The following is a 27,516-nucleotide window of genomic DNA, read 5'->3' as shown; positions in this document are numbered from 1 at the left end:
TTTTTTACATGGCAAGTCTAAATTATGTACCATGAAATCAGGGGAGCCAAAGTGTACAAGGCTCAAGTATCTCTAATGACATGCTGTCCTCTGCCTTTTAGGCACCAAATGACTAGTTACCACTCTAAGACTCTTGAGATGTATATTAGCTTCTAGGCATGAAAAAAATAAGAGAAGGGAACACAGGTAGGAGAACAAATGTTATACCTGTAAATGCCCTGTATTTTTCCTGTAGGTGTATCTGTTTTAAATAGAAGTGTACAGCAGGGACATGTGCTTGCCCATTAAACTACCTCCAACATCCTTGGAATGCTTTAAACTTAAATATGTAGCTGGAGATCATGTATTTGCTAATTGTAAGCCTGACTGGAAATGCTATGAATGTCTTCCTGCCTCTCAATGAAAGGAAGCAGACTAAATACCTAGAAAGGAGCTCTTTTAATTGAGATATAGAGAAAAGGCTGAATGGGAAATAATTCCATGGAGCAGAAGGCAGGTACTCTGTAAGAAAAAGGAAAGTGGTGAAATACAGTAAGTGTACAGAAAGTGAAGTGCTAAGGCAAGGCTTCTCCTAGACTTGAAGAAGTGTGACTTTGGAAGTTCTGTTTTAGAAGCAGCTGATCATCCTTATGGGTCCCTTCCCCTACCAACTCAAGGTATTCCATGACCCACCTTTAAAAAGGGGCCATTTTCTAGGTTGAGAATGTGATTTTCACTAGTTCCTTTTTAAGCACTCATCCCTTTAACATTGCTTCAATTTCATGCTTAGTTTAAAACAGTCTTTAAAAACTGTTGCAAGGCTTGCTAATAATCTGGGAAGTAATGCCACAGTCAGTGCAATCCAGCTGTAGAGCTACAGAATGGGCTATTGGGGTGTTGTTGTAGTTTGAGGCTTTTCTTCCAGGGCTTGATATATCTGTGGAATTCTTAAGAAGACTGAAACCAGGCTGAGAACTGTAGTGCTGTGCCATACATCAAAACTCAAAGAAAAGGAGAGCAATAAGTTTTGTGTAGATCTGTTAAAGCCTGCTAGTTTCTGTAATTAAATCAAATAATTGTTCATGATGGAGAGGAAGAAGTCACAACAACTTTCTCTTCTGCTGTCTCTGAGGAAGTTATTTGCCAGTTTAAACCAAGCTCCTTTTAAGGTCAAATTGAAGCTACATAAAGTGTAGTTTAAATTCCAATGCAGGTCAGGTGTTGCTTCAGCAAAGTTGCAGTCAACATCCTTAATGAAGGTTTTCCCCTGAGTAAGTCACACCTGCAAATAGGTAGTTGGTAAAATCAGGGCTGCTGAGCACTGTACCAGCTGTAGACAGTGGCATCGTATGTCTTATGTCTGCATCTGTCAAGAAGTTGTCTAAGTAAGCAAAATGTATGTTTTCCTTTGATGGACTTTCAGGGTAGGGATGCTACTGTGAATTTGATTCAGTTTTTGATAGTAGAACTAAGGCTTTTTGTACCAAGATGAGGTGGTGAGTACTGCTCTCTGGGATTGGCCTTGGTTTAATAGGATTTGTGTAGGTTTATGAGTGGGAATAGGTCACATAACTGGTAGGTGGTGTCTCCAGGAAGTACTAATGATACAGTAAATCCTGTATTGCTGCATAGCTCATTGGCACTCTCTTCCCCTGAAGGTCTGGTACTTTGTAACTTTGAATACACTAAGAAGTAAAAGATAAACCTTACACTATACATGTTCAGCTATTTTTATGATAAAACAATTGGCATTGGTTTTGCTCAATGTTCTGTACTTGGTGGGTTTTAATTGATATAAATGAAACGTGTTTCAAATTACTTAGGGACATTTTGGAAATAGGTCAAATGCTTTCATCAGTTACACATGGTAGTTTGTAAATTGACTTTTTGCTTTTTCAGGAGGTTTCTAGAAGCTTTACTAACCTACTTTTAGTATGCAATCTCTTGTGTGATAATCTACTGGCAGCTTTTAGAAGCAAAAAATAGTGGTCCTCAGCATTCCAAGCATGCTTTTTTTTTCTGGCTCTGTCATTGAACAGAATGTGATTGAGAGACTGCAGTGAAGAGAAGGGGGAAGAGAGAGAGAGTCCTCTTGCTGTCAGCCTTTTCTGTTGTCTTATATTTTTTACTGCCTGTTGTCTTTGGTGATAGAATTGCAGATGCCTCTTCTAAACTAGCAGTTATTACAGAAAAAAAAAAATTCTTGGACTTTTGAACCGTTACAAGAGTGGTCTGCGTCATTTTCAGTTCTGTCCATAATCTGGCACTTTTTATCTGAAGCTTTATTTACTAAAAATATGGTAAAAGTTGAATTAGAGGGAAAAGAAAAACTAAATGTAATAGAAGCATTTTAGTGTTTATCCAAGAGACTTGTGTTACCTCACAGGCCCAACCTTTCTGAAACCTGTAGTCCAGGAGAAGACTACATAGCACAAACCATTTCCTTTATGTTAATAGAACTCTGTTGCTTGTTTTTTTTAATGATTGTCACGCCCCACAAGGTGAGCAGGACTCCCCAGATGTGGGGGCCAAACCGAATACCACATCCCACAGGGTGGGTACAGTGTTATGTCCCACAGAGTGGGCATGGGCAGAGGTCCCCAGAGAGGGGGTCAACCCAGAGAGACTCAGATTGGACCTCCTTACTTTCTAAACTCCTTCAGAGAGGAGTCCAGGTGTAGCTGCGCCCAATCCTCCTCCTCCTCTAATTAATCTCTTTTAACAGCCCATTCAGTGAGATTAAGGGAATTCTCTGCGTGGTACTCTAGGAGTAAAGTGTTACCCAGGAGGTTTGTATAAAAACACAACTTTACTTAAAAGTAAGATTGTAAAGCATGTCAGATTACAACTAGCAGAATGAGAAATGATGGTAGTTTCAAAGCAATGGATTACAATTTAGCAAAAATTAAGGGAATTGTCAAAACAACAGGCTACAACTAACAAAGCAATGGGTTGTAAAACTTAAAGTTAGAAACTATGTCACCATTATGTGCCAAGATAAGGTTAGAAACAGAGAGAGAGAGAAAGGAGAGATAGGAAGGGTGCCACCACCCTTGGATCCAGTGATGATCTTGGTAGGAAGTTGTGGTCCTTGGATGGTGGCCACACATTCAGCATTTCAAGTGAGCCTCTTTTTATGCCTCCTGACCCCACCTTTTTTGGGGGGGCTTTGGCATATCTTGCAAAGCCAGGTGTTCACTTGGGCCCCTCCAGATGGGATGAGTGGAAAATAACCTCTATTTCTGTGCATGTTCCCTCTCCAGTGACTTCACAGGGGGCACACACAAGATGTCACTCTGCCTCTGCAGGGCACAGCTTGCCTGTCCCTGTCCCTTATGGAATAAGGACAGTGTCCTGCCTGTCAGGGAGGCCTTCAAACAAAGCTCCCCTTGCAAGGACAGTGTTAGGCTGATCGGGATGGCCACTAAGGAAGGGGCTGCTCCTGTGAGAAAAGGGCCCCGTTTATCAGGATGGTTCCCCACAAGAGGGTCTCTCCTTGAGTGAAGGGAGTCCAGGTGGCTCATGAATGAAGACTCCACCTCAGCACAATGTCCATTTTGTCAGGGTGGCTCTTTTGAGACAAATATTATTTTTGTGACTCCACAGTGATGTAGGGTTTTTTTCTGGAATGATCTTAAAATGGATTTGAGGGGTAAAAAGAATTAGTCTTGCTGTTTTTCAGAATGATTACTCAGATCTGAACAATGGCTTTGATCTTCAACTCAGCATGGCCTTGTATGTTGAGATATTTTGAGATCCTGTGAATTAAAGTTCAAGGCTGTAAGAGTTTGCATAGATGTTTCAGATCTCTAGCTTTCCAAAATAATACCAATTGGGACATCTTAAGAGTTGTTGAGTTGCTGTACTAATGACTTGAAATAAGCTCAATTATAGGTGAGGTCATGTTTTGAAAAGAGGTATGAACAATAGTAAACACCATTCAAAACCTTGAAAATGTCTTCAGCCACAACAGCAACAAAAAAAAGGAGAGTTGAAAGAGTGGGAGAAAGAAGCACTTTTGTTAGTGTTTAAAAAAGGAATCTGCAGTTTGGATGCCTGTCTCTTGATTTTTGCATATTTTAATTAACCATCTTAGTACTGACATACATTTTCACTTAAACGTTTTTCAGATCAGTGTGTAAATATTCCCAGGAAATGAGCTGCTTGCTTCTTATGTCTGAGGAAGGGAGAAAGTGAGTAGACATAGCACCTTACTAAAGATATTTAAGAAAGAATAGGAAGTTGTAATAATGAAGGAGATGTTGTGAACAATATTATTTCTTAAATGAGGCATTAAAGTGAAGCTTAAAAAAAAAAGAAAAATCAGATGTAATGGAATCATAGAAAGTCATGCAGTTTTGAAACAAATGTGTGAAACATTATGATAATGGAGAATTCTGTAAATCTGGGGTCATTAATGTGTGTGTCATCTTGTGGAATTGTGAGTATTTTACCATGTGAATGATTTTCAGCAAAAGGTCTATAATTAAACTGATCTGTAAAACGAAAAAAAGTTTCCTTCTGTACCGTGTCGTCATGATAATGAAACTTGGTGAAGCACTGAAGTTGTGCTTTCTTCAGCTATTGTTAAGAATGTTACGGAAATTAAGAAACTTGGAGAATTCAAGGGATTGACAAATTTGTGGTCATGCCCTTGTTTGAAAGGATATTGTAAGCACTTAAAACATATGTCTAAGGATTTCAAAATTCCCCCCTTCAGACTCAAATATTGTGCATCCTTAATATCTTTTATTTTGTACATTGTAAATAACAGCTTTAACACCCTAAAATCTTACCACTGTTGCAACAGCAAATTCATTGTCAACCAGTTGAGTAATATTATATTGGGACCCCAAATATACATCAGGATAATATGGAAATGAGGAGCGAGGAGAAGCTTGTTTGTTTAATTTGATCTCCTACATGTTCCATTTTTCTCCCTTTCCTCCCTGAAATAAACAAGACTACCCGTATTTTAGGGTAACTGGAGTATCCTCTGCATGAGATTTCCTCCCTCCTTGTTTTAGAGATTGTGTTTCAATAGAACCAACATCAATCTTCTGCTTTCTTTGCCCTCCCATACCACTGACTTTCTTGACTGCTTTCTGTGCTCTAAGTTGAACCAACAGCATTAATTGGATTTTGTCAGAAATCCTTGTGGAAGTTGCTCTTCTTCGTACACAACTTTCAGGCTTCTTTCTGCATGAGAATAATTTAAAAAAAACCCAACAAGAAATCCATTTTATCATCATGCGGAATAGCTTGAGGCCAAAAAGATGTCTAAGTTTCAATACTGAAAGTCTACTGGTAGAGTTTACCTTTTAAAGATGGAATACATGTTTACAAAAACAGCCCAAGAATATAAAAATAAGTTCTTCATCCTTTAGACAGGATTGAGGTAGTGAGTATCCTAAAAGTTTCAGTAGTGTCACTTCTGGCAGAAGTATACATAAAATATTTGGAACAAACTTCTTTAGTTGCTTAAAGAAGAGTTTTTCTGTCAGTCAGTTTGCCTTTAGGGATGCTCAGCTTCTGTAAATGTGTTTCATCTGCCACATTATCCATCCATTAATTTTTTAGTAATTAGGTATCACTCAAAAATTTCTGTCTTCACAAAAAACCCCCAAATTCTATTTTTTAAATCAACCAGAAGTTGATTTAGATTTCTGTGGAGCCCAAACCGTAGAAACCATTTTTTTTCCTTTAGGGGAAAAAAAAAAAAACAAACAAAAAACCTTTTGCCTCTTAACACATTTGCTAGAAATGGCAAGTACTGGAGTGAGTATAAAATATGCCTAAGAAGACAAACTTCAAGATGGTTAAATGTAATTAATGAACACTTTACAATGAAAAGAAAATGTATAGAAATATGAACATTACTTTTTTTGGGTGTATAGGCTTTATGAATACAGGTAAAGCAGCAGTGTAAACATTGTTTTGTTTTTCTAGCTTTGCATCATTCCTTGTGAAACTGGAAATCACATTAATGTAGCCTTTTTATATAATAAACTTAATGTCATAGTCTTCTGTCTTGCTTAAATGAGTTGTTAAGTTAAAAAGGAAGAAATTCTTGCGAGTGTCTCTCATTTGGATTTTTTTGTTTCCCCTTTCTTTGCTGTGTAACTCTGAGCATCAGTAGTTTTAATGAGTGCAAGCTCTTAAAAAGTGAACACTGAAAAATGTTTGTCAATTCAGTTGTCTTGCAATGCTTTCAAAGCCCCAGCAAATAGTTGCAGCCTTGTCTGCTAATGGAGTGGTTTCTCTACATCTGAAATCCTGCTCAGCCACAGATTTTTATTATCCTGTTAATATAGCTCTAAATTAAATCTGTAAGTGGCTCTTTTATATAAGAGGTATGCTTTCATATTTTTTGAGTAAACCAGTACTATAGCCCTGAGACATTATCTTTCTACCTTTTGGTCATATATTTTCTTTCATATTTAATTAGTATTTTGCTACTGACTCCTCCATTTCTTGAACATGGCACGGGAAAGTGCTTTAGATACAAGTTGTTGTTTATCAGTTATCCGGATCAAAATGAGACCACGGGGTTGCAATGTTAATTTTCTTTTATTCTGGCTCAGCTTATAGAATTCTGGAAGTGGGGCAATTTTAAATAACCTAATACTCTTCTAAGTGTTCAGTTTCATGGATTTTATGAGAATTTTGGTAAGATTTCCAGTTCTCTACAACCTGTTTCTTTTTAGAGTTACACTTGGGAGTGGCTATGCACAATAGTGGTTGGGTGGGGGACTGTTTCAAATTGAAAGTCTTGATGTTATTGTAAGTTTTCCATAAATACATATATTTCAGTGAAACAGAATGAACTGTCAGGTGTCATAACATAGATACTGAATAATAATATAAGAGATTAAAAATTCTTAAGCAGTATTCATTCAAGATAAACATGACTCAGCTGAGGAAATAGTTAACAAAAAGGCATACTTTGAAATGAACCTTTTTATAATCACATTTATAAAGGAACATATTTTTCTTGTGACTGCATTGATTTTAATCCTGTTTAAACCAGAGATGATTCTGCATTTAAGATTGAAAGTGAAATGGGACATACAATGCTCAGTGGCTTTGCAGTACTGCTTTTCTAAATCCTAATGGCTTATATCTTAGAGCTGCTGTAATAAGTGTATAATGCATATATGTAGGAAGACTACAATACTGCTTAAATTTGTATCCTTTTTCCTAGGACTGTTCAAATGTTTTCATGAGGAAAAGGATTTATTTTTATGATGATGGGTTGAGAAATGTTTGGTTATTTTATATGTGTTCTGTGTACTAAGGCTGGGGATATTTTCACAGAAATCTAAAAAAAAGAAATCAACCAAACACTGCACGTGTGTTTGGCCTCTTTTATAGAATTTACACAAATATAATATTAAGATTGCTTACCAATTCTAAACTAACAGGTTATTCAGGGTTGCACTTTGATAGCTCATCCTACTTTGGAAGCTAATTTCTTCCTTTACCACAGCAATGTGCGTGCTTTTGCTTTACCTCATATTCTTATTTATTCTTTTTATTTGCAGCTCTTTGCCAAAAACAAACCCCCAAAAGGTCTTTATGTATACGGAGATGTTGGTAAGTTTCAGTTGCACCAGTTTCAATGGCATTTCCTCTAAATGCATGTCTATTTAAATTCTGGAGTATCTAAAAGTTTTATATTTATGTAGCATTATTGTTCTAATGAATTTTCCAGGATTAATTTTCTTGCATATTATGATGTTATTTAACACTCTGAATTCTGGAAGCTGTTGGATTGATCTACATTACCACGTGTGCATTTTTTTTCAACATTACTGACTTGATGATATTTAAGAATGCAATTTAAGAAGCTGGGAAGTAATTGAGAGCTCCACAGAGAGAATTCATATTTCTGAATTGCAATAATGCCTCATGAAAGCGTACCTGCTTTCTAAGAGGAGATACTATGGGTGTTTTCTGGATGCATATGGAGCTAATTGTGTTAGTCTTATGCTGTGGAAGAGTATGGTTTCATTAGTTTATAATGAATAATCATTATTGTAATCAGTACATACTGTTTTAAATTGATAACCTATTTGGTGGGGGTTTTTTGGTTTTTAAATTTTATTTCATTTTATTTTAAGGCACAGGAAAGACAATGGTGATGGACATGTTCTTCTCTCACTTACAAGTAGAAAGGAAAAAGAGAGTCCATTTTCATGGCTTCATGCTAGATGTACACCAGAGTAAGTGCAGACACAGGTATTTACAAGAATTTTTGTGATATATGGTATTTATAAAAAAGTCTGTCTCATTCTCATATTCATACTGATTGGCATAAATATTTAAGAAAAAAACCCACAAAGTAAAATATTAGAAGTTTAAAGACTTGAGCATTGCCTTTCATACCAGAGTAGATATTAATTACATATTATATTTCAGGTATCTCTTCTCAAAAGATTCTCTATACCTGAGTGTATAGAAAACCTGGGTGTGTATTTAGGATTAAATCCTTAACTAAATTAATTCCAGTTACCAGCTAGCTTACATTAAATCTGGATAAAGCAATTGCAAAAACAGAAATAGTAAAGGTTAAATTCAATCTGCATTTTGAACAAGCAGTAACTAAACTAGGTATCATCACCAAGAGGAATGAGAACTGTTCTGGCTGGCAACCTTAGTCATACTATTAGCAAGTTAGAGGAAAAAATAATAGAAGGAAGTTCATTCTTAATTTCAGAAAATTGTGATCTTAAACTACTGTGAAACTGTTAAATAGTGCTGTAATTTACAAGTATTGTGGCAGCTGCATTTTTCTTGGAAACAACTTCTGCCACTCTTAGTGCTGTCCTTCTTGTCATCATCGAGTCACTGTTGAGATTTGCTGCTTCCATTTCTTGTCAGTTGTGCTTAATCTTAGCAAAGGTATCCTCTTATTGCAGGATCTTTGTTTTACAGATGTTTGTTTATAGTCAGATGGAATACAGTCCATGAGACAGTGAAGTATGGATGTAGTAATCTTACTTTGTGCCACTATCATCATCTTTACATTTTAAAACAGAACTGTGTTAACTATGTATGGCTTCTTTTAACTGCATGCATTCTAAGTGTACCTCCAGAGCATGCAAGGCATAGAGGTGTGCCACTGACTTGTAAACACTGTAAGGGTTTTTCATACTCAAGACTGAGATAGAATATACCATATTACAAAGTGAAACTAAAACTAAGTTCATGAATGTGAGCAAGATGTAACTGTAATTTTAATAAGTTTACAAAAGATGAATTTTAGGTTCATAGCACTCAAGGGTTCTTTGTTTTTTTTTGTTTAAGTTGTTTCTAAACAAGAAAATATGAATCACAGAATCTTTTAGCTTTTAATAATTGCCTGGATGTGGTTGAAAACTATTTTACCCTCTTGAAGTTGGGCTAAATTTGAAGCTTTCTTATTTTTAGTGGAGTGGGTTACTTTTTATTTGGTAGTTAAATAATTCTGCTCTTCCTGTCTTCAAAAAAGAAATCTGAAATATTTGTTCTTTTCTGGTTTATCAACTCAGGAATACATCGCCTTAAGCAGAACTTGCCGAAAAGGAAGGCAGGATTTATGTCTAAGTCATATGATCCAATTGCACCAGTAGCAGAGGAAATAAGTGAAGAGGCTGCTCTCTTATGTTTTGATGAATTTCAGGTAAGAAAACAAAGACTACTCCTTCACTTAAAAGGAAACTTCATAAAATTACTTTTGATCTTAAAATATGGCACCTGTTACTACTGATTCGATTCACCGGGCAGTAGTGAACTGTAGATGTTGAAGAGCAGAAGTGATTTCACCATTATGGAGATGGTAGGTTGGTTTGTTGGTTTTTTGTTGTTGTGTTTTTTCTCCCCTCAGGAAATAAGATGCAAGTAAAGGGTGTGCATCTCCTTATCGTGCTTTCATTTACCAGTCTGGTTACTGGTTGTACAAGGGACTGCTGGAGTTTTGTGAGAGGTCCATTAGTACGTCAGGGCAGGGACCAGCATCTTGTACTGGGTCTGCACAGTGTCCATGAGAGTCACTGCCAGGTATTTGCTTGGCATGCCTGGGCTTTGCTGTAGTTCATGCAATCCAACAAAATGTTTGTTTAAGTTAAGTAAGGACATGGAAATAACATGTCAAATTCAATCTAAATTCTTCCCTAGAGTTATTGGAGCCTTTGGCATAGAAACGCCAGATTATACCAACATAATTAACATTTTAAGAAATCTGACATTGCATTATATGTGAAAATTAAAAATAACCTCATAAAGTGATCTTTGGACAAGCTAAATGGGTTGTTTAATTTGTTTTACACACCTTGTGAATTTTGTTCTAAGGGCAAGTCACAAATCTAAGTGTATAATTGCTTTGTAAAAAATTTTAGAAGAAAGACTTGAGGTATTTGGCAGCTCTAACCAACTGAGATTTTTTTTTTTTAATTCAGAGGGAAAATACAGAGCAAGATAAGAACAGATATTAGTTCTCAAATCACCAGTAGAAAAAAAATTGTAAATTGTGTTATGCTCTTAAATTAATACATTACTGGAATGGACAGCAATTTACATCTCCTAGCTATTATTTTACAAGCCTCCACACCTGAGAAAATAACTTGGTTATGAACAGCTCCCATGAAGAGGATTTTTGTAGCTATAAATTTGTAGATGTTCTTGTTTAAAGTTACTCTTGCATTTTTCCAGCAACGGGTAGTCCTTTGGTCTCTGGTTTCAGAATGTGTGGAGTCATTTCAACTGCTGCTGTTTACTCATTTAAGTTGTGTTTTATCTAGTGAATATGAATGCTGGGCTTCCAAAACTTGCAGTATAAAAAACTAAATACAGATACACTGCCATTTACACTAGGAAGAAATGGGAAGGTTTGGAGAGGGGAAGGAGGAGTGTTTACTGTCACGACATCAAGTGCTCAAATGGCAGAAGGAGGCATCTCTGCTGTTCCCTGTGTTAGTGAAAACAGCTGCTTTTCTATATACGTGCCCACTGCTTTAAAACCCTGGCGGTACTGTGTTTCCAGACTTTCCACATTTGAAGGGGAGAGCTGGTATTTTTTGTTTCAAATTGATTGCCTGCTCCCCCTGCTGACCTGTTTGAGCTGCATCAATCACTTCAGTTGTAAAACTGGTTTTGTTGGTGGGTCACAGTTGGGAAAGTCATACAAGACCTATACTTTAAAATGTGTCTAAGACTTTGCATTCTTAAGTGAATTTTAAAAATCTACTTGTTCTGTCTGTACTGATGTTCTAAATTCACAGACCTCTGGACAGCTGGATTTCTTGACTGATTTTCTGTAGCATGGACTGCTGTGGCAGCCTTGCCTATTGAAGAGGAGTTGCAGCTTTCTTATATTTAGCAGAAGGCACTGAATTTGGGATAAGAAACCTTCTGCTTAAATAGTAAAAAAATAATGCAGCGACTGGAAGAAGTGCTTATATGGTGACACAATAACATTGATAATAAGGAGCCATATCTAATTCAGGATGTTTGCAGCCCCTTTCCCCAGTGAAGATAATGGCTGCAATGGAGATTTCACTGCAGTCTGATTCACTCCTATTTAAAGAATTGCTGAATTAAAATGAAAATGGAAAGAACTGGAGACTCAGAACAATTACTGCTCTGACTTGCAGACAAAGCTGCTGTCTGTTTTGACAGATGCAAAGTCAAGTTGGCTCTACAGTACTTTGGCAAAATACTTGTGTGTGGAGGAAACATTGGAAAACTATTGAGATTTGCTTTAAACACTTTGGCTTGCCTTCAAGTACCTGTTGGGGAAAAAAAAAGGGAGGAATAATCTGGCTTTATTTATTAATTTTATTTTATTTATCTACTTATTTATATTAAGATAAGACATGAAGATGAGTGATATTGTAACTGGGATGGCATAACGTATTGTTAATGCTCATATGTCAGAGGAAGCCAAATGCAGAACTTCCAAAGACAAAAGCATTGCTGAGGCTGCACGTTCCTCTCTTAGTGGGCTAAAGCAAACCAGAAGTACCCTGAAGTGAGTCTTCGTGTAAAGCCCAAAGAATTGTTGAACAAGTGAAGAGTTGACTAATTGATGTAGAAAAAATATTTTTATTACTAGAAAAAATAGTTTTGTGTGATCAAAAATATTGTTGTATTAAAAACCATAAATTATCTAAAATGTTTCTTATTGCAAATGCCTTCTGGTAGCCAGGACCCTAGCAATGGTGTTAGTGTCAGAGTTTGTCCATTCTGAACCAAGTTTGTGGTCAGCACTTCCCTGAACCACAGGTTTTCAGGTTATTAAACAGTTGCTACATCTTGCTGATCTTTGTTACACAGTTTACTATAAATATTAGGTTTTTTTTTTAAATCGCAAAAATTATAAGCCTTTCAAAAAACATCCTCATTTGGAAGAAAAACCCTTGAATTAAGGGGTTCATAACTGGAATTCTGATGTTTCAGAACACAGAGGTTGGTCAATAAAGAGCATAGTTGTTGTTTAGTGATCAAATAAATACATACAGGTAATTAGAAACTCTGATTTTGGCATGTGATGGTAAACCTGTGTTAGTGTTGTTAATGAAAACAGCATCCCTAATTCTGGGTAAGCTGGATGTTGATACAGTGTTAGTCTTCATGTATACCATTGGTACCACTTGGACTTAAAGCCAACTACTGTTTAGGGAGTTTTTGCTAACCTGCATGCTATTAAAAGCCTCTAATAAAAATTAGGCTCTTATTTTTGTGCTAATACTAATTACTGGTAATACATGCTTGTGTTTGCTGTTCATTACACAGAACTGTACCAATCAGTGGATGACTGAGTCTCAGGCACTTACACATGTAAATTAACTGTTAGTGTAGTATTTTCTTTTTTTTTAATCTTACTTTTTTTTTTTTTTTACTTGAGTCATAATGGAAAGCAGCACTAGGTCATAAAAATTTTTTCTCTTAAATGCTAATGAAATTTATCCATTTTCTCCATTAGCAGGCTCTGCTTGTTGGTAATTTGTAGCCTATGCTTTTGTTTCCTCTTGCAGTGAATGGTGGATACAGTAAAAACACATGAGAAATGACATTGCTTTAGTTACTGTCTTCTACCTGTTTTATCTTGTAGAGCTGTTCTTTCACAAGCTATATTAGATAAAGAGTTTTGTATTTGCATCCCAGCTCTCAAAATGGCTGTTTCTTTCTTGCAGAACTTTTGAGACTTTTTTTTTGTGATGGAGTTGAAAACATCAGAAGCCTGCATGAAATAACTGTTCTTGTTAATAAGAGGATGTTAGTATTTTTTTTATGTGAGCATTCTTTCCCTCCCTGCCTTACAGTATTTTTAAACAAGCAAGCTTGTATCAAAATGTGTATATGCATATATATTTTTTAAAACTTGACTGTTAGGTTTGCTTTGTGATACAAGAAATTCAGTAACTTCTAAAATACCAATTCCTTGTGTGTATTGTCTTTTAGGAACAGCGAAAGCTCAGAAGAAATAAATTATGGGTAGGTGGGTGCATAAGCAGATGTATCAGACATCCAGTATTATAGTGAATTACTACATGTTTTTTGAAATACTGGACCTTCATGATCAGAAATGGGCAAATATAAGGAGTGTGTTACTTATTATGTAAGTTTGTTTTTGAAAATGGAAGAAAAATCTGTTTTAGTGCATTCCATAGAACTAATTAGAAGTACTCTTTGGAAGAAGGAAAGTGGTGTCTTTAATATGGTTCTTCATGAACATTTTTGCTTCCAAAGTAGCTGTTGGAAATGTAACCCAAGTGTTTTACTGTCTCTGCTGTAGAATTAATTTTTTTTAATGCCCAGAAAGGTAATTTAGAAGTAGGAGAATAATGGGGGGATGTGATGGTTGTGGAGTAGGGGAGAAAAATAAATCATAGTGGTTAAAGTCTTTTTGTAGATGTATTACTGTCAAAACATACACATCTAAAATGGTGAAGTGTAGCAATCTGTCAATCTCCTGTGTAATGATTGTGTGTGTAACTCAGCATGCCATCATTTTTTTATTTCTTCAGAATGGGGAACTGTTTCAGTAAGTCAGAATGCAACAAGTGATATAGTAATCAAAGGGAATGCAGGAGAAACAAATGTAATGGTAATAAATTTGGTATACTATTAGGGTTGCTGATCTCGGCTGGTGAGCTGTGAAATACAAATTGCTATTGTAACAATGGGGGCTTTTTGTTTGGAATAAATTATTACATCTTTTTCTTTTCTGCAGAGTTGCTTCTCTTTTTTATTTCCTTTTATTTCTTGGTACTGTAAAGCTATTTAGTTAATCTGAAGTTAGATATTTAAAGAAATTTTACTTCATGGGTTATATTTTTAGTCTTTTTTTCTTTTTTCTTTTCCCCATTATCACTGATCCCACCCACTTTTATTTTTTGTTAGTGTTTTGTGCCTGAAGGTTAGAAGAGGCTGACTGTGCTGGAAGTGACTGCCGTGCCTTTTGATTATTCATGGACAGTAATAGAAGGCACTTAAAAAGAACAATGAAATTGCTTATTTTTGTGATGGGCCATCTGTTGAATTGTTTTTTGCAACAATCACACAATAGTATCTATGTCATATCATTCTATTTTCAACAGCAGCTGATTATGTATAGTTGGCTACTTGTCTTTATTTCTGCAGTCTCATGACCATTTAAATTCACCTCTGCAAACCTTTGCCTCAAAGGTAATAGAAATGTAAAACAGCTGGTGTATATTTTTTTTCTGTCTTCTGTTTTTTTTTTTTTTCACGTTGTTTCTAATTAATTAGGCCTCTCAAATGTTCGGGTTTGTTTTCTGTCTCCCACCTGTAGTTTTATAATAGAAGTTAACATGGAATCATTTAGCAATTGGTAAAGAAATGCTGTAGTTCGGCAGTAAAGAGTAGGCAAGTTTTGAAAGACTGTGGTACATTCACTGCTTATTAATTATCCCTTTTATTTTTTTCCTCACCAAGCAATAATTAGAATCTTTCTCCACGGCTTTCACTAACAAGCATTTTTCCAAGCTATAAAGCCACTTGCAAATCTATTGCAGCAGAAGCTGAAAGCAACATAAAACAAATGTGTTGTCTTCTTCAGGTCACTGACATTGCTGATGCCATGATTCTGAAGCAGCTTTTTGAAAATCTGTTCCAAAATGGGGTTGTCGTTGTGGCAACATCTAACAGGCCGCCAGAAGGTAAAAACAAACATGCTATTAGTATTACCCAAATACAATTAATCTCAGTATCTTACAAAAGAATTGTATTAAAATCACATGGTGTTTAATACTAATAAACCCTATAGTCTTGAAGAATACAAGATACTCCAATTTATCCCCTCTTTTCTCATGTGCATAAGGAAGAAAGGTTTTTCACTAAGTCTTACTCCTCTCAAACTCAAGGTGTTCCTCCCACTATCGCTAACACCACTCCCTACCTCTCCCCTTGTTTTCTCATCTCCTCTACTCTCTCCAAACCAGTGGAAGGGTATTTGGAGACAGGGAAGTTGAGGAGGGGTGAAATATTGTCTGTGTTTTGGATGTATTTCAGGACAGGAAAGATTATATTCTGCAGAAGTGGGGAAATAACAAGAGGACATTCCTTCTTGGTTTCTCACTTGTAAATCTGCAAACTTGATTCACCAGCTGCAAGGAGAACTCCTTATAAAGATGCTATTCTCACAGCCTGGTGTGAGGTCACTGGTTGGGACTTACTTAGGTGGAAGGTTTCAATTTCTAACAGTATTTTTAGGTAGAGCATGACTTGCTGAAGTCCCTAAGTTGGTATGGGTTTTAACCAAGCAGCAATTGTAATTTTTTGTAGAGGAAAAGAATGTTTGCTGTAATATGCTGTTAGCAGTTAGCATAATGCATGCTTTCTCTGCAACTTGTATGACACTTATAGATTAATTAATTTCAAATGTTTGCAAAAAAACCTGAAGAATTCAGTATTAACTGTAACAACCAGGTAATTTTTCTACCCAAACTGACTAAGAGAGAATCACTAAAGATTTACAGTGTGCTTTGTTTTTATTAGAAGGGGAAATAATTTCCCATTGGTTTATTTTCCTTGTTTGAGCAAACAAGGTGAAATCATAATTCCTGTTGTTGGGCTAACTACAGATAAACTGGGAGCTAGTGTGTTGTTCAGGAAGTATCCTTCTGTTTTTTTAAGCACTGTTCTTTAAAGTTGAGGAGAGATTTTTATCAGAAATCGAGGATTGTGTCCTATTTAGACTGAGTTCTCGATTTGGGACCATTATTTCCCTGGGGGGTTTTTTTGTTGTTTTTTTGGTTGGTTGGGGTTTTTTTGGTTGTTTTTTTTTGGTTGTTTTTTTTTTTTTTTTTTTTTTTTTAAATATATATACATGTTAAGTCACTGTGTCAACTGGAAAGATATCCATTTGTGCCAGCTACCCCAATGAGAATGCCAAGAATGGCATCTCCAGAACTGAACTATGTTGAGTCCAGACACTGATCAACGCCTGCTTTTATTTTCCTTCTCACTACTCCCATGTGTTTATGGTGTGTGTCTGCATGCCTCCCACATGGAAGAGTTGGGTTAGCATAGCATGCTGCATCAAGGTTAAAAACTGAATTGAGAGATTAGTTTCTTGTGGACACAAAGGAGAAAAGTGGCTTCTTCATTAGAGAGCAGATGTACCCAGCTGCTGACCATTAGTGTTACTCTTAACCATGCTAAACTTCTGCCCTGGGGAATTGTGAAGGTGAAAACTCAGATGCAGTGTTCAAGGAATCCTGGCTTCATTTCTCAACCAAAATTACTGTTTATTTTTCTTATTCTCACAAAACAGAGACATAATACAAAACCTCATGGCCTTGTTAACTAGAAGGACTAACAGAAGTACCTTACAGTAGTGCTACACGTTCAGTAATTTTAATAAGTAAATATGCAATTGGTTGATGTTTTAGTAAGTGTATAGTTATCAGGATTTGCAGTTATGAATGAAAACTATATATGGCTTCATATAACTTTGGTGGTAATTAGAGTATGGAATCATCTTCACTGATAATTTTCCTACATGTTTCTGCGGGCATGTCAAATTTGTGAAAACCAGCTGTTTTTTTATGCATTCTGTGTCTTCACCATGAGGTGCTGGCAGACAATAAAAGCTTTAACACAGTAGTAGTCTTCAGGCATTATTGAGAATATAGGTGATATTAATAAGCTGGCATGGTCTGTGTTGGGAATTTTGGTGACATCTCCACCAGGTGTCTATTGTTTATTCTTTCTGGTAGTCATAGATGCTCTGCTGCCTTTTGATAAGTCTTCCTAATATTAATGAAGAAGAACAGCCCATCTTTCAGTTTAAGTGATAGCATTTTCAATGAAAAAGTCATTCTGTTAGGTACACGTTGGGCAGGTGGATAGTTTCCATCCAGAACTCTATAGTTTCCGTAGAGAACTGTATGCTGTATAAAATACAAAATAAGATACAAAATGCAATTTGCTTTTAAATTAGTATTTTCTTTGAATGCAGATTTGCAGGTTTTATTTTTTGCAAATTTGCATTTTAATTTCTTTTTCCTTAGGGATGACTTTTTTTTTTTTTTAGCTTTGGAAAGGGGGGTTTACCTGGTAGAATTGCTAGAAGATAGTGTACCATAGTACACTGCCTAAGAATGATACTAACCTTCTAAACCCAAATAGAGTATTTTTTTGTTTATATTATTGTTTATGTTATTTTCTCCTCTGCCAAATACTTGGGACTTAGCAGCTGCATAGTTTTGGTCTTATAATTACACTGATGTATATGCAGAATTACAAATCCTTTTTTATAGCCTTAACTTAAAACAGAAGGTGGTCTTACTTCTTCTGCTAAAATCAGTTCTATGCCATTGGAGATTTAAGTCATCTTTCACTCACTGCCTTTTTCACACTTTTCCATGATGTTCCTTTCTTCCTTAAGAATGTATACAATTTTCATACAGCAAAAGAGGAGAAATAAATTTCATCTCTCCTTTTCTGCCTTTTTCTGCAACAAGTTTTATTTGCCAGGCTAAAATACAAGCTGATATTGTTATTAAGACTAAGTAGCAAAATGGTACTGATTTCCTTTCTTTCAGATCTCTATAAAAATGGTCTTCAGAGAGCTAATTTCGTGCCATTCATTGCTGTGCTGAAGGTAAGGAGAGTCACTTGTTCAATGCTTTTCAGTTTCATCTGATGTATTAATAAATTAGAGATTTGTACAGGATTGCTTTGACACTAGTCTTCAGATAAGATGCTTTAACTGTTTGGGGCAAAAGTACTTGAGGTAAGGCAAAAAAGTAATCTTCCTGTCCAGTATTAACATGTCTTGAAAGTTGGATATTTTTATTATGACAAAAAAATAACTTTTGAATAAGGTAGCAAAATTTGTTTGTTTGGATAGGACTTTCTTAATGCTATCTAATATAGTAGTCCTCTAACTGTTCTGTGTTGCATTTGTAGACATCTCACATTTATTATGAGATAAAACCTTGGTGTTCCTTTGGTGTAAAGGAAGTAGTATTTGGGATGTATCCCTCAATTGCATTGTTTCTGGGTTGTCTTTGTTGTGTATAAATGAGTTTTTGTGAGGCTTCTCATAACATCCAACATGCAGCAGTTCTGGAGTGAGCTTCCCAGAGTCTGCACGCTGTGGTGTGGCAGGCTGTAAACTTGAAGTAATTCATTTAGATAAAAAAATGGAGCATCCTTTTTCAGTGTGAATAATACAATCGGTGCTTACTATTAATAAGAACATATGCTGAACTCACACTTCTGAGTTCTGAGCAAGTCATAGGTTTTTAATTTACAAGTTTTTAATTTACAAGGTATGATTGTATTCTTACATTATTGAGGGTTAGCATACAGCTAACCTCTGCCCTGCTCCACCTGTATTGACATGACATATAAAATAGAAATAGCACTTCCCTGCTTCACAACAGTATTGCCAGCACAAATATGTAAATACTGTTAACTATATCAGTATCTAAGATAAAAGGAAGGTATGAGTTTAAGGTAGGTTTGGCTTAATGAGAAGAAACTTGGAAATGCTGAATAGGTGCATTGGTTGGATGTTTCTGTTCAGGTCGTCAGCAGTAAAGCAGTTGATGGTGCCTTGGGTTTTCAGTGGGGCATTTTGGAATTGTTAGAATGTTTAATTGCTTAAGCACCTTTGAAAAATCCCATCTTGTGCTGATATTTGAGCGATAACCAGGTTTAAAAAGTGTGAGGCTCTTTGATGTCACTGATGATCAGAGTAATCAGGCTAAAATTTACAGTTTGTGTTTGACACACGAGAAGCAGACATTAAATAAGCCACATTACAATGTATTTTATAGTAAGACTTTTAGCAAATGACACATTACAAAGTAGTACAATACAAAGTAATGTATAGAACTAAATTGATATTCTATCTGTGGTTGTTTGAGAAATGGAGATTTAGGCCTCCCAAATGTGCTTATAAATCATGGCATTGGTGTTAGCAGATGGAGTAGCTTTTACTTCACCTGTTTATAATTCCATGTGTGACTTTAAGAATTGTAAAGATTATATTTTCCAGGGTTCTGTGTGGAAATATAAAGGAAAAATATTACATTTGATGCTTGCAGATGTTTGATTTACTGTCTTCTCTACCTTTACCTCACTCCAAGTCATGAGTCTCTGTGTAGCATCAGTGTCATGTAACTTGTTTCCTTAAAGTGGCTTTGGCAACTTGGACCAGCTCCTGTCTTTGTTTTCTCTGGGCTTAGAGCCTCCTAAATGGCTTTTGTTTGGGGTTTAGGGGGAGTGATCGGGTGTGTTGTTTTTTTCTGTTTGTTTCAGAAATTAACTTTTATGATGATAAATTATAAAAATAAGGCTTTAACACTAAAAGCAGTTCAAGTGCAACACAGGAGCTTCAAATTCTTTTAAATATTCTTGGGAAGATGAGATGAATGGAAAGTATTGACAGTACATTTCTGTTGAGTGAAGAGATGCTTCACTTGAAATAAATTTCAGGCTGTTCTGTTCCTCATGAATGGAACGCACAATTCTTCAATACCCTGGTAACCATAAAACAAAAATCTGTCTTCAGATGATCAAAAGAAATGGTTTCTTCCTTGGGTCTGGAATTGCTCATGTTCACCCTTGCTTTCATTGTTGGTTTTATTTTCTACAGGTGATATGATTCCAGTATCTGTATTTAGGTTCCTATTTCTTACAGAGACAACTACAAACCAATTCCTGTGGAATAAGCAAAAAGGTGAAACAATGCTCTAGGGAAGATACAGTTGTCTAAAGTTTGTCTCTGTTGCCTTTCTAGTTGATAGATTACTGGGAACAAGTGGATACTGAGCACCTGTAAATGGAGGTGCAATTGATGGATTTTTTTCTTGGGGCCACATAAAAGCTTCCAGGTCTGTGCAGGTGGCCCAGGCCAGTTGGGCTGTCAGCAGCTCTTCCTGCCCTTCCTGTGTCCTCTGCCCAATTCTGAACCTGTCCCTGTATTCTGGTCTTTTGAAACTTTATATAGTTTGAGATTTAAATTTTCAGGGATTCTCTAACCTTGTAACTTAAAGTAGTAGCTTTCATAAGCAGCAAAAAACTAAATTGATTGGTTTGTGGCTGTGGCTAGAATTCTTTGTGACACAATATTCTTTATGGAAGGCTTAGTTTCTGCAACAGACTTGAGTGCTTCTTCAGTGCATGAAATTTTACAAAGAGCTTTACAGAGATAAGAAGTATTAGGAAGAAAAATCTTTTAATTCTGTAATTGCAATTAGATTCAGACCCTTGTGACTGAGCTTTTAATCTTGCAGCATCTTTTACTGAGCATTTTAAAGTGCGTGAATTGTGATTATTTTTTTTTCCTTTTTTGCAAAGCCAGTTCTTGAAAAGAAAAACATTGCTCACAGTTACTTTCAAATTCAAATGCCTAGAGTGGAAATACTTCAAAAATTGTTGTCCTAAAACAGTAAGAAATATAAAAATTTCTAAACATTTTAAAACCGGTTTACAAATAAAGCTGTGCATCTTTAATAAATAGATATAAGATCTGAAGTAAGGCTCTTAAAAAAAACAAGAAAGAAAGTATGCTTTATTTTAGTTCTTTTGCAATAATTTTAGCAACATTTTAGTTTTATCAGACATTTAGTGAAGACACATACATGAAACCTTAACTATTACGGAATCCTAATTCTGATCCAATTACTAGTTTAATGCTTAATTCTTCAGATAAACAGGAAGGAAAGGTTCTCAAATGGTTTATTATGTATAACTTAAATAAGTAGTTCTTGAGTTATCAAAGGTTTCCTGGAACTGTGGAGTGAAGTTGTAAAAAGTAAAGCCAAGTGAAAACGCCAAGTATGTAACTTCTGCATTTTTCTGAAGTTTTTATCATGTGGTCAACCTGCACTGCACTAAATTCTAACTGAAATTCAAGAGGTTTTAGGTTCATAGCCTGAAAATACTTTTTAAAGATACAGTTTTAAAATAAAATATTTGGGTTTTACTACCTGCATTCTGCTTCAGCTAAAGAGAATCAACCTGAAACCTGTTAGCAGTAGGACATGAAATTACTGTAAGCTTCATATAGTTAGCTTTTTTCCCTTGGTATTAGGGATAAAATAATTACTTATTTTAAAATAACTCTTTGGTTAAAATTATTCAATAGTGAGCATTGTACACTCATCAGATAAAAAACCAGTGTATTTCTTTACACTGTAATTTTCACTGTCTTTCTTGGAATTGGTTAATGGTTATTTATTGACATTGTTGCCTGCTCTCATTTGTTGAAAATAGAATTTGCCCTTTAGTTCAAAATAAAAAATAGAGGAATTTAAAAGTATTTTCGGTTTTCAATATCTGCGTTTGAATATGTGAAAACTATTTGTTTAAAACATTTTGAGTTGTCTGTCCCTAAGGAAATTGTGGGAGTTAGTTTTGTACAAAGGCATTTGGTAGATGTAAAATGTCTTTGATGGTGCACTCAGCTTTTGTCCAACCACCTGTGTGAGAAATGCAGGGATTTGTTGATTGGCGGATCTGCCTCTTCCCCCTCCTCTCCCCCCCAGAAGTCATCTCCTTGATGAAATTGATTTGTCAGTTTGTTCCAGTCTAATGGTGTGATAGCCCAGCAGCTTTCAGTATGTTGAATAGTTAAAACTTGCTTTTGAGGTCAGTGTCAGCCACTCTGACCCCTGTGAACTGTCACCTGAGTCAGAATTGCAGGGATTAGGCCTTTGATATTGTGATGGCTTCGCCTATCAATTGACTTTTTCATTACTGAAGATGTTGGGCCTTTTGTTTCCCTTCTTAGCATGTAACCAAGCAAACTCCTAAGTAGAAGGAGCATTTGTTCTTGTTCTCTCTCTCTGCAAGTAATAGAAGTACTCATCTTTTGTGAAGTATACCTAATTATACACAGAAAAAAATTAAAAATAGAAAATACAACCTGATTGCAAGTATTTTTGTGCTGAGCAACAGTACCATTTCTGGGTAGTTTTAGTTTGACAGACTTGTGAGAACCGGTAACTAATAAAATGTTGTATTTAGGCAGCAAAGTGTCAGATTAGAAGTTACAGCCTTCCCTGTGTTTAGCTTTCTAAGCCTCTGTGTGTGAAATTCAAGTAGAAGCATTATTTGAATTCCATAATTCAGAGCACTTAACTGTTATTTTATAATGTAACTGTTGGTTTTGTGTGTCTTCTAGATATCAAGCTGTTCAGTTTGTTTAGTTTCTGCCTTACACACTCACTTGCACTTAGTTTGTTTCGATGCAGATCAAAACTTTACCTAGGGATAAAACAATTGCTACTGTAGCTCCCTGTTTGGTTCTTTCTTTAATTGTTAGGATTTCCTGAGTTCTTCCTTGGTTTGTTTACTCTGTGATCAAAATGAGTAAATCAAAGCATATCATAGATATGGAATAGTTAATTCCTGATGTATCAGGGTAAATTAGTCTAATTACACGTGGCAGTTTTATTTGCTTGTGATGTAATGTGAAATGAGGTCCTGCCTCCCTCCAAAAAGCCCGAGCCAATTAATAAAGCTTTTAAGCTCTTTGTCACAGGCCACCGTGGAGGTCTGCAGAGAAGAACTTTAATCCAATAAACATTTCATTTAGATCATGAAAAGAAAGCATGAGGAGAAGCTCCTACAAGAGAGGGTGTTACCAGCAATTCTAGCCATGAAGAGATGTGAGGAATTTGCCAAATTAACTAAGAGGCCTTCATATTTCACACATAAATGTGTCAAAAATAATAATAGAATAATTTCATTTGAGTTGAACCTTATATTGTTAAAATTCTAAGAAGCCACAACTGTTTTCTTCAAAGACTTTACTGTTGAGCTGGATGGACAGGGCAAGGGGAGGTTGTGAGAAACCCAGATAGCAAATAACACTGGCCGAAGCTGGCAGAAAAAAAAAAAAAAAGGGAATAGATAATTAGGTGTAATTAGCGTGTATGAATTGTTGTCTCCCTGCCCTTGGCTTGAATAAATTTTGGAGAAAAAAAAACCCTAGTGGTGAAAACGCTTTGATGTAAGAAGAGTCATTGTGGTTTGTCAGCATAAAGGCAGTGTTTTATACTTCTTACATAATGGTTGTGATACAGAAGGAGTGAATGGACCCTGCACCCCCCAGCCTGCTTTACAGCAAGGACTTTTGGATTCCCTTGAAAAAAAAATGCATCAGAAGTTTTCAGTTGTTGGTAATGAGGTAGTGGACCTCATCAGAGCTAAGCGTAAGCCATCTTTAGCCTTTGTTTAGATCTTAATCGCATTTTTTTTTTTATTCTGGGAAATCCAGTTTTGTAAATCAATACTACTTTTTTTTTGGTTTTTTTTTTTTTTTTTCTTCTGCCTGCCAACAGTTCTGGCAGGAGCAAAGGATAGTACTGGGAAAAGAAATACAAATCAAACGTTAAAAAGAAAAACAACAGCAAAAAAGCAATCTAGACAAATAACTTAGTCTAGGGTGTAATTCCAATGAAATACATGTATTAGGGGTGAATTTGACCCTTAGCTTATGGAACATCATGTTATAAATTTGGAATGAACTCTTGGCATTTGTTTTTCACAGAACACTGTTTATTAGGAGATTACAAGTTACGGTCACTATCAGTTCTTTAGTAAAACTGAATGGTACACAGTGGTTTGTGGATTTGTTTTGGGTGTAGGGTTTTGTGTTTGTTTTTTGTTTGGTTGATTTTGTGGGGTTTTTTTTAATTATTTATGCCTATTCTATTAAGTAATTTCTCCTTTTTCTACAAGGAAGATTTTTGCTTAAATGATGTAAAACTGGGAGACCCATTCAGTGTAATTCTTATTGCATAGAAGCTTACTCTGCCATTCTTCTGCTCCCTGACTGGAAAAAGTCGAGGCTACTTGTCTGTTACCCAGCACAGCCACATCTGTACCTCCTGAATTCTTTCACCTTTGTCTGAATATCTGAAATACTATTCACAGAACAGTACATTTTAGAAGTCTCTGTCTTTATTCATGCACCATTATTTTACAAGTTAATTGTCTATTTTTCCTCTTCTTAGGGGGTGGCTGATTTGTAGCTAGACATTAAAATAAGTTATTGAAAAGTTGTATAATAGATCGTGTGGTCCTTGTGGCAGCAAGAATAGTGGGGTTTCTTAGTTATTAAAGCTTGAAGACTATAATGTAAACTTGTACAACTTCCATTGAATTCATTTTACCTCTACATTTATCTTTGCCAGACTCTTAATTTTAAAGTTTTAAGTGTCCTTGCCACATGTCTAAGAGGCAGATTCATTTTGAAAATTATATTTGGCAGTACTTAACTTCCTAGATTTCTGTGCTCCATTTAGAAATAATTTACAAAGAAAATGTCTGTCATCCAAAATCAACCTGAGCATGATTAGTTTCACTGACATGGTACTGTATACTTGGATGACATTTTGCAAGTTTTTTTCTGTTTGTGTTTTTTTATGTAGGTTTAAATCAGAACAAGCATGAAGTATCTCAGGCTATTTTATCAATTTTGTTACTGCAAGTAGCGAAGAATGTGGGGGAAAAGACAGACTTTAAAATAAATTAGTTAACCCGTTAAAGCACAGCACTATTTTGTAGAACAAATAGCCTTTTGTACTTGAAGTTGATTTGATCTGTGAAAGGCAACACCTGAATATCATGCAAAACTAAGTAATTATGCCTGATTTTAAGGGGTTTTTTTCAGGTATAGGTCACAGGAAATTCAGTTAGGTTGGAGTATGTACAAAGCTAAGAAATATGCAGATATTCTGTTGTAAGATTGTGTAAAAATTATTTACAGTTAATACTTGCATAAAGGTTAGAAAGGTTGATGAAGTGATATTTAGTTTTGCTTTACTATTCACTGCATGTCAGAATGTAATTATGACTGATTCATGAAACTGTCTTAGCGATGAACCATCTTTATTAAAATGCTGATCAAGACAAGAGCTGACAGTAATAAAGAATAGAACATTTTAGTCTTGTTGCTTTTGAATGATTGCTAATTACCCCAGAGGTCATGTATAGTGCTTATGAGGATTCATTGACATTTTCTTTGAAGTCTACTGTTTCAACAATATCTGAACAAGGAGACAAAAACTGTATGCACATCCAACAATGCTTGGACCAAGTTTTTATCCACCACAAAATACCTGATGATTCCCTCTCCTGCCTCCCCCTGGTGCAACTCATTCCCATGGATCAGTGTAGCAGAAAGTTAGGAGTGCTACAAACTAGGTTCACTCTCTTGGGTTGTTTGGTTTTTGGTTTGGTTTGGTTTTTTTTTCCTGTGTGCATGTGTGGTTTTTTTTTTTTTGTGGTTTGGTGGTTTTTTTTGGTGGTTTTTTTTTTTTTTGGTGTGTGTGTTTTTTGTTTGTTTTGAGGGTTTTTTGTTTTGTTTTTTTAACAAGGACAGTTTTAGGAATGGAGAAGAGCACCTTTGAAGGTCCTGCACCTGTAGCATGCTTGCTCATGACTAAGGGTATGGTTCATCTCCTTTCATGACTTAATTTTCTAGGCTTCTCTCAGCAGGCAGCAGTGTGGTCAGATCTGGCTCATGAGTCCCTGACGGGACAGTTTCACACTCTGAAACAAACATGTGATTGTCACTTGCTGATGACTGTGAGAGAAACTCAAAGTTAAAGCCTGTAGGTTTGCTTTGTAGGTCAGAAATAACTTTTTCATGAAACACCATTTTTGCAGGAGAGGATTCTTGTTCTAAGAGTTATGGCTCATTTGGAAAAATGCCTATTGTAATGATGTCCTTTGGATGAAGAAGCCTCTTCTTGAAATCACTTAAGAAAAAATTTAAAAAAAGAAGAAACAATATTCTGTGTCCTAATCTAACATTACATGAAGTCAAATAATGAAAAAAAAATTGTTACATCTAGTGAGCTCTCTTTACCTGAGGAACCTTCCTCTGCTGCTGGCTGAAGGTTCTCATTGTGTCCCTCTGTTGTGTGGTGCAGGAGTTTTTGTCTCTTAGGCTGCTTGTAAATGTATGAGAGGAATGTTTCCCAATGAACGAGCTCATTATTTTCTGGAGGGAAGGAGTATTAGTGATTCTCTGTATTGTTAATGGATACCAAATCAACGGGATGGGTGTGGTGAGTTTTTTAGTGGGGTAGGGTTTTTTTGGATGTAAGGTAATACATAAGAAATGGTTAGATACTGAGGATGCATTTGAAAAGGGAAAATGATACCAGTGTGGAAGGTACAATTCCTTTTGCTCAGAGAGAGTGGTTAGAAGTTGCACTTTCCAGTTATGGTGTGACTAGGTTATTAATATTAGGTATTCTTATATGTTTGTTTTGAACTACACCAGAGGCCAAGAGTATTAATTGTGCAGCTTTGGTTACCTAGGGATAGGTATCTTTGTTGCTGGTATGGGAAGTGTGTTTGATACAGCAGATGCAGTGCTCCTGCTGCATTTCCAGGTGTCTGGTTTCACCTGGGTGTGAAAAGCTGAGGAAACTTTGCAGGTGTGGGAATTATGGTAATGTTGATCCCGAGCTGAAGAACTCTTGCATCTCCCCTTACACCTTCTCTGCAAGTCCTCAGATAAGGTTTGTCTGAGCCTGTTGGCTGACAGGGTGATTTGTATAATTTTCTATGGGTTTTGTTTGTTTGATTGGTTGGTTTTGGTTTGTTTGGGTTTTTTTTTTTTTTTGGTAATGCCATTAGAATTTAGAGCAGAGAATGGCCATTGTGTTGACTTATGGTGGTCTGCAATAAGGTTAAGAAATATCTGCTCACCTGCATTATCAAGGGTCATGAGCTGATGGCAATATTTGAGCTCACAGGGGGACATGTGGTATTTAGTGTGTGTTTTACTGAGGACCACAAAGCCACCTAGTAGCATTTCAGAGGGTTTCATGATACATGGGAAACACACATCTTGAGACCTTGCACTTGAGACCTCCACTTCACTTGGACTGCCTTTTGAAATTTTTTTAGACCTTTGTTCCTCTACTTAATCACATTGTGTACTTCAATTTTTTTATCAGTTATACATTTTAATAACTACCATTCTTGATTGCACCAACAAAGGAATATTATAGGTGCATACAGGAAGAAAAATGCATTTCTGTTAGTCTG

The 27,516-nt window shown here is 35.9% G+C and overlaps 1 protein-coding gene across 3 annotated transcripts in view; it reads left to right on the top strand.

Moving 5' to 3' along the window:
• AFG1L (AFG1 like ATPase) overlaps positions 1-27,516 on the top strand; it is a 70,249-nt gene that overhangs the window by 10,639 nt on the left and 32,094 nt on the right. For 2 of the 3 annotated variants that reach the window (XM_071741215.1, XM_071741213.1), the window contains exons 3-7: positions 7,524-7,575; positions 8,103-8,204; positions 9,513-9,643; positions 15,044-15,143; positions 18,033-18,091. In XM_071741215.1, the coding sequence (XP_071597316.1) occupies positions 7,524-7,575; positions 8,103-8,204; positions 9,513-9,643; positions 15,044-15,143; positions 18,033-18,091 (444 nt within the window). The remainder of the gene's footprint in view (positions 1-7,523; positions 7,576-8,102; positions 8,205-9,512; positions 9,644-15,043; positions 15,144-18,032; positions 18,092-27,516) is intronic. The other variant, XM_071741214.1, reaches the window with a different exon arrangement.

This window comes from Heliangelus exortis, chromosome 3, assembly GCF_036169615.1.
Source record: "Heliangelus exortis chromosome 3, bHelExo1.hap1, whole genome shotgun sequence".
Taxonomy (NCBI): domain Eukaryota; kingdom Metazoa; phylum Chordata; class Aves; order Apodiformes; family Trochilidae; genus Heliangelus; species Heliangelus exortis.
Note: the sequence above shows the minus strand (reverse complement) of the source record. Positions and strands in the feature narration are given on the sequence as shown.